Source organism: Danio rerio, chromosome 4, assembly GCF_049306965.1.
Source record: "Danio rerio strain Tuebingen ecotype United States chromosome 4, GRCz12tu, whole genome shotgun sequence".
Lineage (NCBI taxonomy): Eukaryota > Metazoa > Chordata > Actinopteri > Cypriniformes > Danionidae > Danio > Danio rerio.
The window spans coordinates 18,555,099-18,570,565 of NC_133179.1; the positions used below are offsets into that span (position 1 = coordinate 18,555,099).

Sequence of the window (15,467 nt, forward strand, 5' to 3'; positions counted from 1 at the left end):
AAAACAGGTAAGGGTAATGTCACTGTTTAACATGACAGCGGGAAGGCAGCATGTTGTCTGCCACGTCATTTGGGATGCCATGTTGAGCGTTGTTGCACTGAAAACATGATATTTTGTACTTATTCCCTTTTATCTTTTTAGATGTTAGTCTGAATTAAATCGTTTGGTTTGTAATGCGTACCAAACCGAAAGTCTCATACCGAACGGTTCAATACGAATATGCGTATCGTTACACCCTTAATATATATACATATATATATATATATATATATATATATATATATATATATATATATATATATATATATATATATATATATATATATCCATGTCTCATTCAAATGATTTGTTTAAAATTGCTGATTCATTTAGAAATAAAGCAAGTGACTGGCTGCCTCTAAAACCACACACATCCCTACTATATAGTAGGGAAAAAACAGTATTCAGCAAATGTCTGAATTAACCAACAGTTACAATAATACCCTATACAATAAATATTGCGCATGTCTACAAGGTTTTATTCTGTTTTGCTCTTGTATTCTGGACACTGCTGTGTTTTTCACCACACACTGTCCAGCGTCATCGGACAGAATATCTCATTTACAGCACAGAGTTCAGCACAGTGACCCGAGAGACAAAGGCGCTCTGCGATTAGTCTGAATATGCTCATTAGAGGACATTCAGTGCAGACTGACTACAAAAAAAGTCACCACTGTCTATGCATGCACTAACTTTATCCACTCTATTTCAGACTTTTTAAACAGTCAAATCTTTTTGGTAATGTTTTTTTTTTAATTATTCACTCATGTTGATGTCAATAAAAACCTGTTAGTGTTTGTAAACTAAACAATAAAGGAGAAATTAAGTAATGTGTGTTGCCATTTAAGCCAATAGGGATTGAGGCTGCTTAAAACTATATGAAATTACTTTACATACTTCACATTGTGTGCTCTATATCAAGTCATCTGCAGAGAGTAGTAGTTTTAGTTAGGAATGACAACAAAGCAAACAACAAATGACATATACAGCATGTTTATTTTATTTTTACCACACAAACCTTATATCATATTTAGAATATTTTAATACAGCACACAATTACTACAGTACAAATCTAACAGCTCACAGTCTAATTCACCTCCCTGTCCATTATATGAAAGAGAGCAGCATGGACATTGTTCTAAACTTCTACTTGTGTGTTCCACCGAAAAAATAAACAGGTTTAAACAACATGAGAGTGTAAATGAAAAGCCTCCTTGAGCAAACACTCAGTCTATGTCAATCTTATTAAAGCTGTGTGTATTCATTAAACATAGCCAGAGGGAATGACTAGTGTTAATAGAACACTCACACATACTTTGGTATTGTTTCACCTCAATGCACAAACAATCAGAACACGCCTGCTAAATGACTAAATGTAAATGTAAATCTACTTATAGAAACACATCATATTACACATTTTCCTCACTCTGTCTCCCTCTTGTGGTCAAACCTTGCGTTCATTCCATGTTTATTCCCACTGCAGTATTCTTGTTATACTGTCTCTGTGCACAGTGAGTGGGTGAGTGTGTGTATATATTTTTTTTCAAGAGCTAAAGAAATCACATCCCACATTATTATATAATCTGCTCTCTCCTCTGTTTCTCTTACTCTCTCTCTCAGCTGAAAAGTGAGTGAAATTAGCATACACGAGGCTGTTATTAGTCTTTTAACACCAAACCCGTTAAAGGCGACATGTCACATGATCTCCCTGTCATCAAACATGCCGTTTATTTTTTCCAAAACATGGAGAAAAATTAATCAAGCAATAGCATTCGATTTTCATTTTACACATGTGGGATGCAGGAATAGCAACAGGGTTTCATCGAGATAAAACTGTTGCGCTAATATATATGCAAGCAGATATTAGGACTAATTCTCAAACACGCAGATAACATTTAAAGAACCCCTGAAATCAAAATATCTTTGCTCACTTGTCAGCAATATTAAGCTTTATTTGAGGTTATCTATAATTTAGTGTTCTCCAAAACACTGACCAGATTTGCATTTCAAAATCATGACATCACTGTCATAATTTAGCTTCTCATCAGATCTTCTGACAAATCAAATGCTCTGTACTATCTAAAGTATGACAGCTACACACTACAGTATACTACAGTATGACAGCTTGGTCACTATGTAAACAAGCATTAATTCCGATGGTTTTATAAACACTTGCAAGATATTAAAAAACCCTAAACGTTAGATTACACAGTGTTGATCAGAACTATTTCATGTTTATTAGCTAGAAAAATGAGAGGAGGAACCATAAAAAGTCAGCATGCGCATGTATACTTATCAATCTACAGCAAGGGCTAAAGGGAAAAATGCATTGCATACTCCAACAAAGTCGGCATACCGGCCACTAAAATTTTTAAATTGTCAGTTACACACAATTAACATTTTCTCTATGGTAAATGACACACGTGGCGCATTCAAGTCATAAAACAAACTTTAATACAAGTAGAAAAACTCAAAAAAATGTCTTAAGGTCTGTGTGAACTGCAAATTGCTGAGACTTGTATTTGTTTGTTGATGTTTTTACAACTAAAACGGAATATTGATTAGTGGGCGGGGCTTTATTTTTGGGCATCATTACCTTATAGCAAACTAAAAGCAAGAGGGGCGTGGGTAACAATATTATGGCTGAAGGCATCAAACTGATGTCTTGACCACCACTTGATGGTCAGACTTTGAAGATTACCAATACAAACTTTTTTTAGTGAAGTAGACTGCAGAGATTAGTTGTTTACTTAAAAAACAATATTGTACGTGAGCAAAATAAACAGACCAAGTTGAAGACGTCAATAAGATACATGTTGGAATTGATAAATGTAAAGTATATTGTTGACAGTACATTTTTGTTGAAACTGATAGCTTCGTTTAGTTTAGTTTGCTATTACTTTTCAATAAGTGGAGTTAATAAACTGTTGTAATTTCATGTAGTTTATCAAAAGAAGATACACTGCCATCTTGTGCCGGCAAAAGTGACTTAAACACACCTGTAATTACAACTTTTCAACTTGTGAATACAAACATCCCAAGAGGACTTTAATGCACTAGTCCACTATACCTATAGTAGATAAATGATGTAGACTGTGAAAGTATATTATCCATCATACAAACGCACATAATGCTGTTACGTTATTAATCACGACTGTTCACATACGAAATAACTGTTTGCACTGACATAGTGTTGTGTAGTCTGTATATGTATTATGTATTTGATGATTTCATATGCAAAAACCTCTAAATTCTAAGGATTTTTTGTCTAAAATGATAATTCTTCTCTTATGTTTATATTCTATTATTTCACTTAAAATGCAGTGAAAATAAACCCATCTCTGCCATGAATGAAACATTACTGAAGCTGTAGACAGAAGCCAGAAGAAAATGCTCATTTTAGAAAGAAATTTCAAATGGCACTTAGACGCTTTTGCATGTGAACGTTCATTTATAACTACACACATACATGTATAGAAATTGTTTTTCCTTAACATACATTTAAATATTTTAAAGCATATACATTTATGTATATAAGTGTGTTTTGAATAAATGCACAAGTTAGCATAGACCATTAAATGGATGAAACCAATTTGAATTAAACACAGAATGGGGTATTTTAAAGAGGACAAAAGTTCAGACAGACTCAGCATTGCAATTACAGATGTCCTTTGATTGGAAGGGATTTGATGGGAACAAAACTCTATTGTCAAATTTGTTTAAAAAGCAGGAGTATATTCTCAATGTTTTGATGATTCAGTTGAAATTACGTCACACATGTCAAAGCTGCGCATCACAAAGCACTTCAGGAGACATTCAACTAAACCTCAAAAACAGATTCAGTTCTTCTAAAGTTTCTGCTGTACAGTGTTATGCTAAAAACGCTATTGAATTTCACTGCAGTCAAAAGAAAGACGAAACAGACAGGATTGTTTATCAAACAAATACAATTACAGGCAAGCTTCAGAGGCCACAGAAACTCTATTACAACAAATTGGCCAACAGGATGTCAGCATAATTCAGGATAATCTCTCACAACCTCTGGCTGTCTTTTCAAAGGTCTTCAAGCTAATCTGGTTTCAGGAGACAGCTTTCTGCTAACAGCACTCATGGCTAAACACTTGTGTTTGCATACACGCAAGCTTCACAGATTAGTTTCTTTAATCGTCAATACTTTTCAAGGATTATTTTAAAACTCTATATGTTGAAAACTTTAAACTTTATGTTGTTATTTGTTTTTTTGCATTTGCTACATTGTTCATTCATCTGTTTAAACATTGGATAATACAAACGCCAATAGATTCTAAACAATTGAACAATTGAATTCATATTTAATAAATAAAAATAATGTTTAAAATTCATTTTTTATAATATATATATTATTATTATTAAATATAGCTATACTAAATATAGCCAACAGCTGGAACTGTACAGACTAATGGGTTAATAATTGTTCCACGACAGAAGTTTTTAATTGTTTACTATCAATACTATCAATAACTACTGTACAGTTAAAGTATTTCACTAATAATAACTTAATCAAGCCCTTATAAACGAAACCTTAACTTTATAATATAATATAATATAATATAATATAATATAATATAATATAATATAATATAATATAATAAATATAATATAATATAATATAATATAATATAATATAATATAATATAATATAATTACTTCATTTTATTTATTTATACCATACATTTTTATATAATATGTACATATTTATTATTTTAATAATACTAAATTTGATAAAACCCTTACTACAACTACAACTACTACTTTTACTGCTAATACTGCTACTACTAATAATAATTAACTAATACTCAACTAAATATAACTAATTAAAAATTTCTTACATTTTTTTACATCTGCAAATCTTTTTTTCCCCCCACTTCACGGGTTTCCTAGAAACTGGAAATCTTGCACTCACTTCTAAAAGCCAGACACCAGCTTTCATAACACAGCAGCAAACAGAAGATTGAGGTGAGCAGGACTTACGTTGATGAGCTCGATCTCCCAGATCTTCTTGACCAGCTCCATAGACGTGTAGCCATTGATGAGAAAGGACTTGGTGTAATCTCCCAACTCCAGAGACTCCAGCCATTCAGCCACTGAGGTGGGATTATTTCCATCATAACCAATGGGCCGCACCTGAAACACAAAAACAAACTGTTAAACCGTCATATCAGCAACCAAACCAGAGGCTGGACAGAGAACTCAGGCCATGAATAAAGAGCTCCAGCAACAGGAAATGTTGTTATTCAGTGTTGGAAACACCTGCTTCGACTAGCATGAATTTCCATTCTGCTCCACTGTTGTTTGCTTCTGCTCTGGCCGATAAATGAGGGAGAGACGAGCTAACAAAACAAAAACCTGTGTGCTTTACTCCCAGGGAATCATTCCTATATTTACTGATAAAAGAATATGGATTGAATACACAGCAGAAGTCTTTGTAAAAAGCCTCTGCCAAATGCATAAATGTAAATGTAGAAGCTATCAGCTAAAGCAGAGTCTGAAAGCGCTGACTGCAGATGAAAAGTTGAGCTTTTTTCTTTTCATAGTTAGCCTTCATATCTTTCTTTTTCACACACACATACCGTTTCCTGTCTTTAATCTTAAATTCCATTTCTTTTTAAAGGAATAATTTTCATTTCAAACCAAAAAATGAAAGAGAAAAAAGTTCTGTCAACCTTTACTTTTCTTTATAATGCAACTGTGTGGGGATCCTGTCTGTTGAGCTCCACAATGACAAAAGCAGCATCATAAAAGTTTCATGAAAGTGGAAAATTAGTTTAAAGTGACTTTAATTGGATCTTTTCTATCACACAAAGCCACTGAATGGCTTATTGTGTGCAAGTCATCTAGACATTTTTAAAGATGCACAATTTTGAATAACTTTTGAATCACACTGATCCTTAGAGATCATGATTTTTCAAGTCTAGTCTAAGTTTATTATGTTTCCAGTCTGCTAAACAAAACAAAAAAGTACTTTACTAAAAGTTATGACAAAATGGTAATTGCCACAGTTTAAGTAACCATAATATAAAAAAATATAGATGAAATTGATGATTCAGTGACTTCAGTTATTTCATTACAGTGTGAATAAGCTTATAAACTTATACTTATAAAGACTTAATTTGTTTCATTACTGGCTGCATGAGAATTTTTAAATGAACGCCTTGAAGAAACAGTGACACCAGTTAAGTTTCATCACTGTAATGTAATGTAATATGTATTTATATAGCGCATTCATGGGGGGTGGGGTGGGGGTTCTCTCACACCACCACCAGTGTGCAGCATCCACTTGGATGATGCGACGGCAGCCACAGGACAACAGCGCCATTCACACACCAGCTACAGTGGGAGTGGAGAGACAGTGATACAGCCAATTCAGTGGATGAGTATGGTTGGTAAGGGCCGATGGAGAGACTTTGACCAGGACGCCGAGGTTACACCCCTACTCTTTACGAGATGTGCCATGGGATTTTGACCACAGAGAGTCAGGACCTCAGCTTAATGTCTCATCCGAAAGACGGCTTCCACTGGCAGTATAGAGTCCTTTTTACTGTTACTAGGGCATTAGGACTCACACAGACCACAGGTTGAGCGCCCCCTGCTGGCCTCTCTAACACCAGTTCCAACAGCAACCTGGTTTTCCCATGTGGTCTCCCATCCAGGTACTGACCAGGCTCAGCCCTGCTTGGCTTCAGTGAGTAACCGGTCTTAGGCTGCAGGGTGATATGGCTGCAGCTGTGGCACTCTTTCATTGGATGAAAGAGTGTTTTGAACAAACCTGTTGAGTGAAGGATTTAATCACTCATTAATAGAAATGTTGCATGTTTTATGACTTTATCAGTGGACATTTCTTAACAGATCTTGAATGATTTTATTTAGCAACTATTTATGAACGAGTCAATGATTCACTCATAAAAAAGCTCACCTATTCATTACTGGATAAATCAGCATTTTTTAACAAATCTCTTGAACATGTGATGCAATAATAACAATATTTTTAGCAATTACTTGTTGCCACCCATTGGCCTAATGGTGTAATTGGTACAATCAGTAATAATTCATTCATTCATTTTCTTTTCGGCTTCATCCCTTTACTCATCAGGGGTCACCAGACCAACCGCCAACTTATGCAGCACGTTTAACACAGTGGATGCCTTTCCAGCCTCAACCCAGTAATAGGAAACATCCATACACACATTCACACACATGCACTATGGTCATTTTAGTTTATTCAATTCACCTATAGCGCATGTCTTTGAACTGTGGGGGAAACTGGAGCACCCGGAGGAAACCCACGCAAACATGTGGAGAACATGCAAACTCCACACAAAAATGCTAACTGACACAGCTGGGACTTGAGCCAGCGACCTTCTTGGTGCGAGGCGACAGTGCTAACCATGGAGTCACTGTGTCGCCCTCAGTAGTAACTGAACTGAATAATTAATTTATGACTTTTAATGACTTCAATCAATTAGTTACTCCAATAATCTTGTTTTTGAACTAATCTTGGATGAATGATTAAAAGATTCTCTTATTACAACTTCACTTCTTTTAATACAGGAAAATCAGTGGTTTTGAACAAGTCAAAAACCAATAACTTACTCATAAATTTTGTGTGTTTCAATACTTGATGATTTAGTATTTTAGAGTGAATCTCTGATTTCATTTCTCAATTATCAACTTGTATCAATACAAATGAAGCCTCAAGTTTTGAATCAATTTCTTCACATTTAAATCACTAGTGTAGACATTAGTGTTTATATCCAAACTATAACTATGACTTTTTATAACATAAATAATGATACTGTCACCGAAAAACCAGAACTGCTCTCTGAGTCTGTAGAAGCACAAATGCAGATCTGAATCTTGGCTGCGATCCTACTTGTCAAAGATAAACATTGCTGAATCATTATCGTTTAGGAATAACACCATGTGGGTGTTTGAATTGAGGTCTTTTAACAATTAATCATGCAGCTCTGAGGCTTTATGTGCTGTTTTTGGAGCCCAGACCCACTTTCGGTTTTCTCATATACAAATGAGCGGCCAGATCATTCTTTAAAATTACTTCTTTCGTGTACCAAAAAAGCAAAAAAGAAGTTATATGCGTCAATAAACAACACAAAATTTGTAAATGACAATGTTCAAAATGATTTAAATTAACTATAGCATAAACTATAACTACAAACTGTCACTTGAAGCTGCAAACGCATACTGATTGAACAAAAAAACACTGGTAATAATCTTGTAAAATCCATGGAAAAAAATGTTTAAAAACTGTGTTTTAATGTCAAAATTAGTATGCAAATAATTTGTATAGAATTCAAGTTCATCAAAGACAGGATATAACGCTAAAGTAGACATTTAACAGAAGAAATTCCAGAATTCTCTAATTTCTAGAAAGCCTATAACAGTCATTCTGACTGAATTCATTCTAGGCTGTGTATTGAAAGCCAAATTAATTTGTCAGGTCATTTTTGTATCTTTTTTCTTTTTTTTCTTTTAATGTCTGATTATATTTGAGTATGTCCTGCATTGTGTCTGGGAGACGGGAAAGCAACTTTTTTTTTTTTTTTTTTTTTTTTGAATCGGACTGCCTTTGAAATTGTGAATGCTAACAACTACGGCAGAATAATTTGTTAATAAAAATATGATTTCTTGTTTTTTTTTTGAAGAAGAAATTATGAGATTATGAGATTTGGACTTTACGACACTTTGGAGTGAATGCACAATGAAACCCTTTATTAACATGAACTTTAAAGTGGCCCATGCAGAGATAATATGTTGTCAGATATAATAATACAGTCAATATGACCGTATACAGCTAATTAAGATATAATACACAAAACTCTTCTGTGTTTTCAACTTTTGAGGATAACTTTTTTAAAATAACAATGTTTAAATAAATTATAAAATAAATGTAAAAAGCTCTGGTTTCCTCCACAGTCCAAAGACATGCGGTACAGGTGAATTGGGCAGGCTAAATTGTCCGTAGTGTATGAGTTTGTGTGTGTGTGTGTGTGTGTGTGTGTGTGTGTGTGTGTGTGTGTGTGTGTGTGTGTGGATGTTTCCCAGAGATGGTTTGTTGCTGGAAGGGCATCCGCTGCGTAAAAAACTTGCTGGATAAGTTGGCGGTTCATTCCGCTGTGGCGACCCCAAATTAATAAAGGGACTAAGCCGACAAGAAAATGAATGAATGAATAAATGTAAAAAACATACAGTGTTTTATTTTAAAAGGAATTATTAGACTACAAGTGTTAAACAGAGACGTTATTATGGACAAAAAATACATATCCACGTTGCTGTTTCTAGGGAACATACAGTTTTATCCTAATGTTACAGTATTTAACATACATTTAAATCGAAGTTGATATTTAGCCGCACCCCGTTTGCGTTTTGTAACATCTAATTTTTACGAGGTGGGTCGTTAGCCGAATGCTTAACCCCCAACCTGGAGGACCAGGACATGCGCACATACATTCAGCACAATTTAGCTTACCCAATTTACCAATAGCACATGTCTTTGGACTTGTGGGGGAATTCAAAGCACCAAGAAGAAACCCATTTGAACACAGGGGAAAACATGCAAACTTCACACAGAAAAGCCAACTGACCCAGCTGGGGCTCAAACCAGTGACCTTCTTGCTGTAAGGCGACAGCGCTACCCACTGCACCACTGTGCCACCCTCATTAAACACATTATTTTAACCTATTCAGGTTACGATTATACTTTCTTTAATGTATTTCACAATTCTCAACTTTTTTCCCCCTCAAGTTTATATCTCAGAATTCTGATTTTAGAACTCAACTCAAATGAAAAATGGTGAGTCTGTTACCTCTGGGGGTGAAAAAGCCACAAGTGTTGGATACATTTCGAGCCAAGGGAAACAAGAAAGAGAATAATGAGCTGTTGTTTTCCCCTTATCAGTATTGTGAATTCTAATCTCAGAATTGCAAGGATAGGCGACACGGTTCCGCAGTAGGTAGTGCTGTCCCCACACTGCAAGAAGGTTGCTGGTTCGAGCCTCGGCTGGGTCAGTTGGCGTTTCTATGTGGCATGTTCTCCCCGCATTCGCATGGGATTCCTTGGGGTGCTCCGGTTTCCCCCACAAAGTTCAAAGACATGCAGTACAGGTGAATTGGGTAGGCTAAATTGTCCGTAGTGTACGAGTGTGTATGGATGTTTCCCAGAGATGGGTTGAAGATGGAAGGGCATCCGCTGCGTAAAACACAAGTTGGCAGTTCATTCCTCAGTGGCGGCCCCAGATTAATAAAGGGACTAAGCTGAAAAGAAAATGAATGAATGAACTGCAAGGATTTTATAATAAAAAATCAAATTGATATTTTCCTTTATTATTTTCTGGCCATAAAAAGGCTCTTCATCTTTTCCAGGTTTTCTGTAATCATAAAGCGTGTGCATCCTGAATGTTTACAAACCAGTAATTATCCTTAAGCCTGATGTGAAGGTAAAGTTTATTGGGTGTGCAGTTATACACAGAAAAATACCATATAATTGCATTCATTCTCTCATTCCTTCAAAATAAATCCTCCCTGCTCACATTTGACATTTCCGCATCTGTTTGAACCAATGCAGATTTGCACATCGATGTGCATGTGTGAGGGGACCAAATATCCCTAAAAGTACAGCAATACAAGCAAATTTTGATCTTGAGGGGACATTTTTGGCGCAGAAACCAGCTCAAAAGTCACATAATTAAATATTTTGAAAAACTTAAAAGCAGATTATTTCCTGTGAGGGTTGTATTTAGAGGCAGGGTTGGGTTAAAGAATATACAGTCTGTACACTAGAAACATCAGTCCCCATAAACATGGCTGTGCAAATCTTTGTGTGTATGTGTGTGTGTCCTTTCTATCTTATCAGAACACACAACCGTTCCCCTCTGTGATGTCCTTCCAGAGATGGCGAAGGAGAAAGCAAGTGCAAGGTTGTTTGGGACACAAGTGAGATTTATTTGATGTCAAATCCACACACACATGCACACACACTCTCTTTCCCTCTTACATGGTAATGCCAGAAGCTTTGCTGGATGGAGAGGGTCTAAGACTGAGCATTCTCTTGGGGAAGGTGCATGCTGGGATGTGTATGTGTGATAAATGTGGATACCATGAAACCACATTTAGTAATGGAATCCATGACACACGCATGTATCACATAGAAAATTTGTGTTTCGCACTGCTACTTTCATTACAAAGCTCTTCAGTTCTATATCGCTGTGCGCGTATCTCTGACCGTATCATACTATATCAACCATTTACGAGCGCTCCATTACATGAGCAATAAAAGAGAAGTGAAGCCCAGGCACATCATTTGTGGAGCTTTATAGCCACTGGTCACTATGTTTGGTCATTGTATGAAAGAAAGCACAGGCAGCACATGAGTTCATTTCACTCAGTTGAGTTCATTATGGAAAAGGTTCATTGCAATAAATAGTTTAATGAACTAGTTATTTTTAAAAGGTTAATTTAAAAGCAGAGTTCATCCAAAACTAAAAAATTCTGTCATCGTTTACTCGCCATTTACTTTCACAAACCTGTTTGAGTTTGTTTTTTTTTTTTTTTTTACAGAAAAGAAGATATTTTGAAGAAAGCTGGAAACCTGTCACCATTGACTTCCATAGTATTTATTTTTCCTAATATGGATGTCAATGGTTACAAGATTTTTAACATTTTTAAAAAGGAAACTGAAAAAGTTTCATTATTGGGTGAACTATCCATTTAAACTGATTGTAGACTGTAACTGTAGAAGCAGACTTCTAGTTCCCAGCATGCTTTTTATCAGACTCTACTTTATATCGGGGTGCCCAAACTTTGTCCTATGAAGGGCCAAAAAACAAATTGATTGAGGGGGTGCGCCGAAGGTAAATATACTAAACTGTAGTACATTAAAATTGTTATAATCATTTCCTAATTTATTAATATTTTAAAAATAGATAGAAAAAATACTTGAATTGTGTTAATATACATTTTTGTACATTTTATAAAGAACTTCTTACAATAAAAAACATGAACATCCCATTTATAACACAATGGAGTTTCACTACCAAATACACATAAAAGCTGCAAGATGTCTTTTGCAATGTTTTTTGTTTGTTTGAATGTTTTATTTTTTTTTATCTGATTAATTAACATTTAATTGAAATATTCATTTTCAGTTTGCTTTTTTATAGCTGAACAATTCAACAAACAAAAGGTTATGTTCAATTAAAAATGACAATCTATGTAATATAATCTATGCATTCCCCCCAACATTCCCCATCATTCTTCCTCTCTTCTCAGATGGGATGGCAGACCAAATCAAAGGTTACCATGGGCCAATTTTGGCCTTTGGGCCCTAGTTTGGGCATCTCTGCTCTATAGTGTAGGTGAAATAAGTGCATAACCACGTAAGTTCATAAACCAGTCTATTAACAAATGCTGCTTCTGACTAACACTTTGTTTAGATTTTTTTTTTAATGCACAACTGAGTTTATTTGATTTTATGATTAAATTGTAACCAACATTGTGAGAAATTGCGTTGAGTCAAAAGAAATACTCATTTTGTTTTGAGTTAATGAATTTTGACAAATATTTTAAATAATCTGAAATGATCAGGTTTAAATTATTCATTGGATTTTTTGCAAAGGAAAACATGTACATGTTTATAAGGTGTGATGGACCGTTTCTTATTATGCTTTAAGAATAAGCCTGCTTCTAAATGCATTGTTAGCAGGTATTTTTGGAGCTGGCAGCAGTCTCTTGTGAGCTGTAGGACGTCCCTGATGTCTCTACTCACCCTGGGCAAAAGGCGAATAGCCTGAAGAAGTCGCTGTCTGTGGGCAGAGTTTAAAATCCCAATCTCCAGCAGGTCCTGGTCCTCCACAACATTACTGCCCTGCAGGGAAAAAAGGGCATACAATTGTAAAATGAAATACATATTATTTATTAAATTCATTGCTACATTATGCTGAAGATGAAAGCAGATGTTATAATAATGAGCTACACAAATGAATGCCCTGCAGTATGCAAATATAATTTTATCAGTTTGACATTTATTACATCTATTAATTATATAAATCTATAATGTACACCAATGTGCCAAAGTGATAACAAAACATAATAATAAAATTAAATAAAAAATTAACAAAATTAAATAATAAATAATACAAAAAAAAATTACTGTTCCACAACATCACTGCACTACAGCAAAATAATATAAAAACAAAATTTGTCATATTACAAAAACAGTCCTCAGGAACAACAGCCTTCAACAGTAGCAACAAATGAACAAGTGATCATAATTATGATGATGACAGTAATAATGACAATTAATACATAAAATGAAATCAATTCATTTGCATAAAAGTACAAGGTGCAACAATATTGTTTGTAAAGTGTATATAAATTAAATAATAATAATAATAAATAAATAAATCACGCAACACTACTGTCTGCAGTAAATAAACAAAAAAAACACATTAAAGCCCTGCAGTAAAAACAAATCAAATCATTTGCAATAGTATAAAAGTAAACGGTAACAACAGCAAGCTAAAGTAACAAATAAACAAAGACAATAACAACAAAACAACAACATTAAATTGTTATATTAGCATTGTTAATATAACTGAACTACATTCTTGACCTACAATAAAAAATTAGCAACAATGTGTTGAATTAGTAAAATACAGCAAATAAACAAACAAATAAATAACAAAATACTGCCTCCCAGACAAATATCTTCGTTGCCATAAAGGTTTCACAGCACCAAAACGTGTTGCTGTAATAAAAAAATAAAAAATGTCTTCTTCAGTTCACCAAAAACAACCCAATCAGGAAGTCCATGAGCCCATCAAGCAATAATCAGATCAACAACTAACAACTTAATGTGTGCACAGGTGCAAGACACACATGCTGCCACACACACATACAGAGCTCTATTAACAACTGCTGTTTCACGCTGATCTTCACCTTTAATGACCTTTTACTAACTCTAATCAAACCAATCAACCTCCTATCCAACAGGGCAGAGATCTTCCGAAAACACACACACACACACACATGCACACAAACCCATTCTCTAATAGGATTATTAGTAATAATTTTCCCCATGTGATCCAATGTAAAGGTGAATGTAGATTTGCACACAGACACTGTAACACAGTCTATAATGTGCCTGCATCACTCCACAATGCTGATCCCACTCAAGTATAATGTATAGCTGATCAAATCACCTCTGAGTCTCACCATCTGCTCCATTCACAGCAATACAATCCAGACCAGAGCAAGCGTGCGCAGATGAGGGGGAGATTGATTAAAGGTGTCCCAAGACATCACTAATCACTCACTGCGCAGACCTGCTGAATGCACAATGCTTACTGCACACTGTGTACACACCGGCTGTGTGTGTGTGTGTGTGTGTGTTTATGATTTTTAATATGTATGAGGCAAAGATAAATATTTTTAAGACTATAATACTTCATTGTTGTCACATTACACTGCATGTTTAATTCAGCAAGCAAGCGGTATTAGGTTATGATTTTGGAAATTAATACATTTAATCCAAGCTTGTGTAAAATGTCTTTACTCATAGCTGTCTGATCAAACAGCAGGTCTAGAAAAGAGTCTTTAAAATGTGCATTTAATCATTTTATTTGTGTCTATTGCATTTTAAGAAAACAGTATTTTGTACAGTGTGTTTTGCAAACACAAACAAAGATGTCGATTTGTAAACATATAAGCTGCAGCTAGGCATGGGATAATAATCTTTTTCAAGGTATACAGCGGTTTGGAAAAGTCAAAGATTAAACCCCAACCGTAAACCGTAAAACTGTGATATTTTTATCCAAGGTTATCATACCATCAGAATCTAATACCAGCCCATAGCTGCAGTTATACTGTGGTAAATGTTTGGCATATATGAGTGATTTTTTCATTAAAGTGGATACTACAGTATTTACAGTACATTGTGCTTTTCAAATAAGTTCACTAACAAATTCCTTACAGTACAGTATCTTGATTTGAAGGCAACAGAATTAATTAACAATTTTAAACTGTTTTTTTTTTTTTGTCAAAAACTCCATTTGCTTGCATAAACGCACTAGTAAAATCACGATTAACACATCAAACTATAAGTACTCAAATATTGAGTAATTTTGAAAAGGAGTATATTTTCTCAGAAATGTTAATTTACTGAGTAGTTTTAAAAATGCCTACTTTTACTTTTCCTTGAGTATATTTTTAGTGCGCTATTGGAACTGCTTTCCTTCAGCCTACTGTGCAGTTACTACTTTATTTTTTCTTGTCTAAGGAGACTAGAAAAATCAGTCCTGTCCAATCAAATCGCACACAGAGGGTAAATCGCTACAAAATAAACTACAACAAGACATGGGCAATTTATATTTGCAGCA

At 34.7% G+C, this 15,467-nt stretch overlaps 1 protein-coding gene across 21 annotated transcripts in view; it reads right to left on the reverse strand.

Annotated features, from left to right (window-relative positions):
• Positions 1-15,467, reverse strand: part of anks1b (ankyrin repeat and sterile alpha motif domain containing 1B) — a 315,281-nt gene that overhangs the window by 78,335 nt on the left and 221,479 nt on the right. For all 21 annotated transcript variants that reach the window (XM_021475055.2, XM_073946404.1, XM_017355052.3 and 18 more), the window contains 2 exons: positions 12,857-12,955; positions 5,050-5,202 (listed from right to left, as the gene is read on the reverse strand). In XM_021475055.2, coding sequence (XP_021330730.1) covers positions 5,050-5,202; positions 12,857-12,955 — 252 coding nt within the window. The remainder of the gene's footprint in view (positions 1-5,049; positions 5,203-12,856; positions 12,956-15,467) is intronic.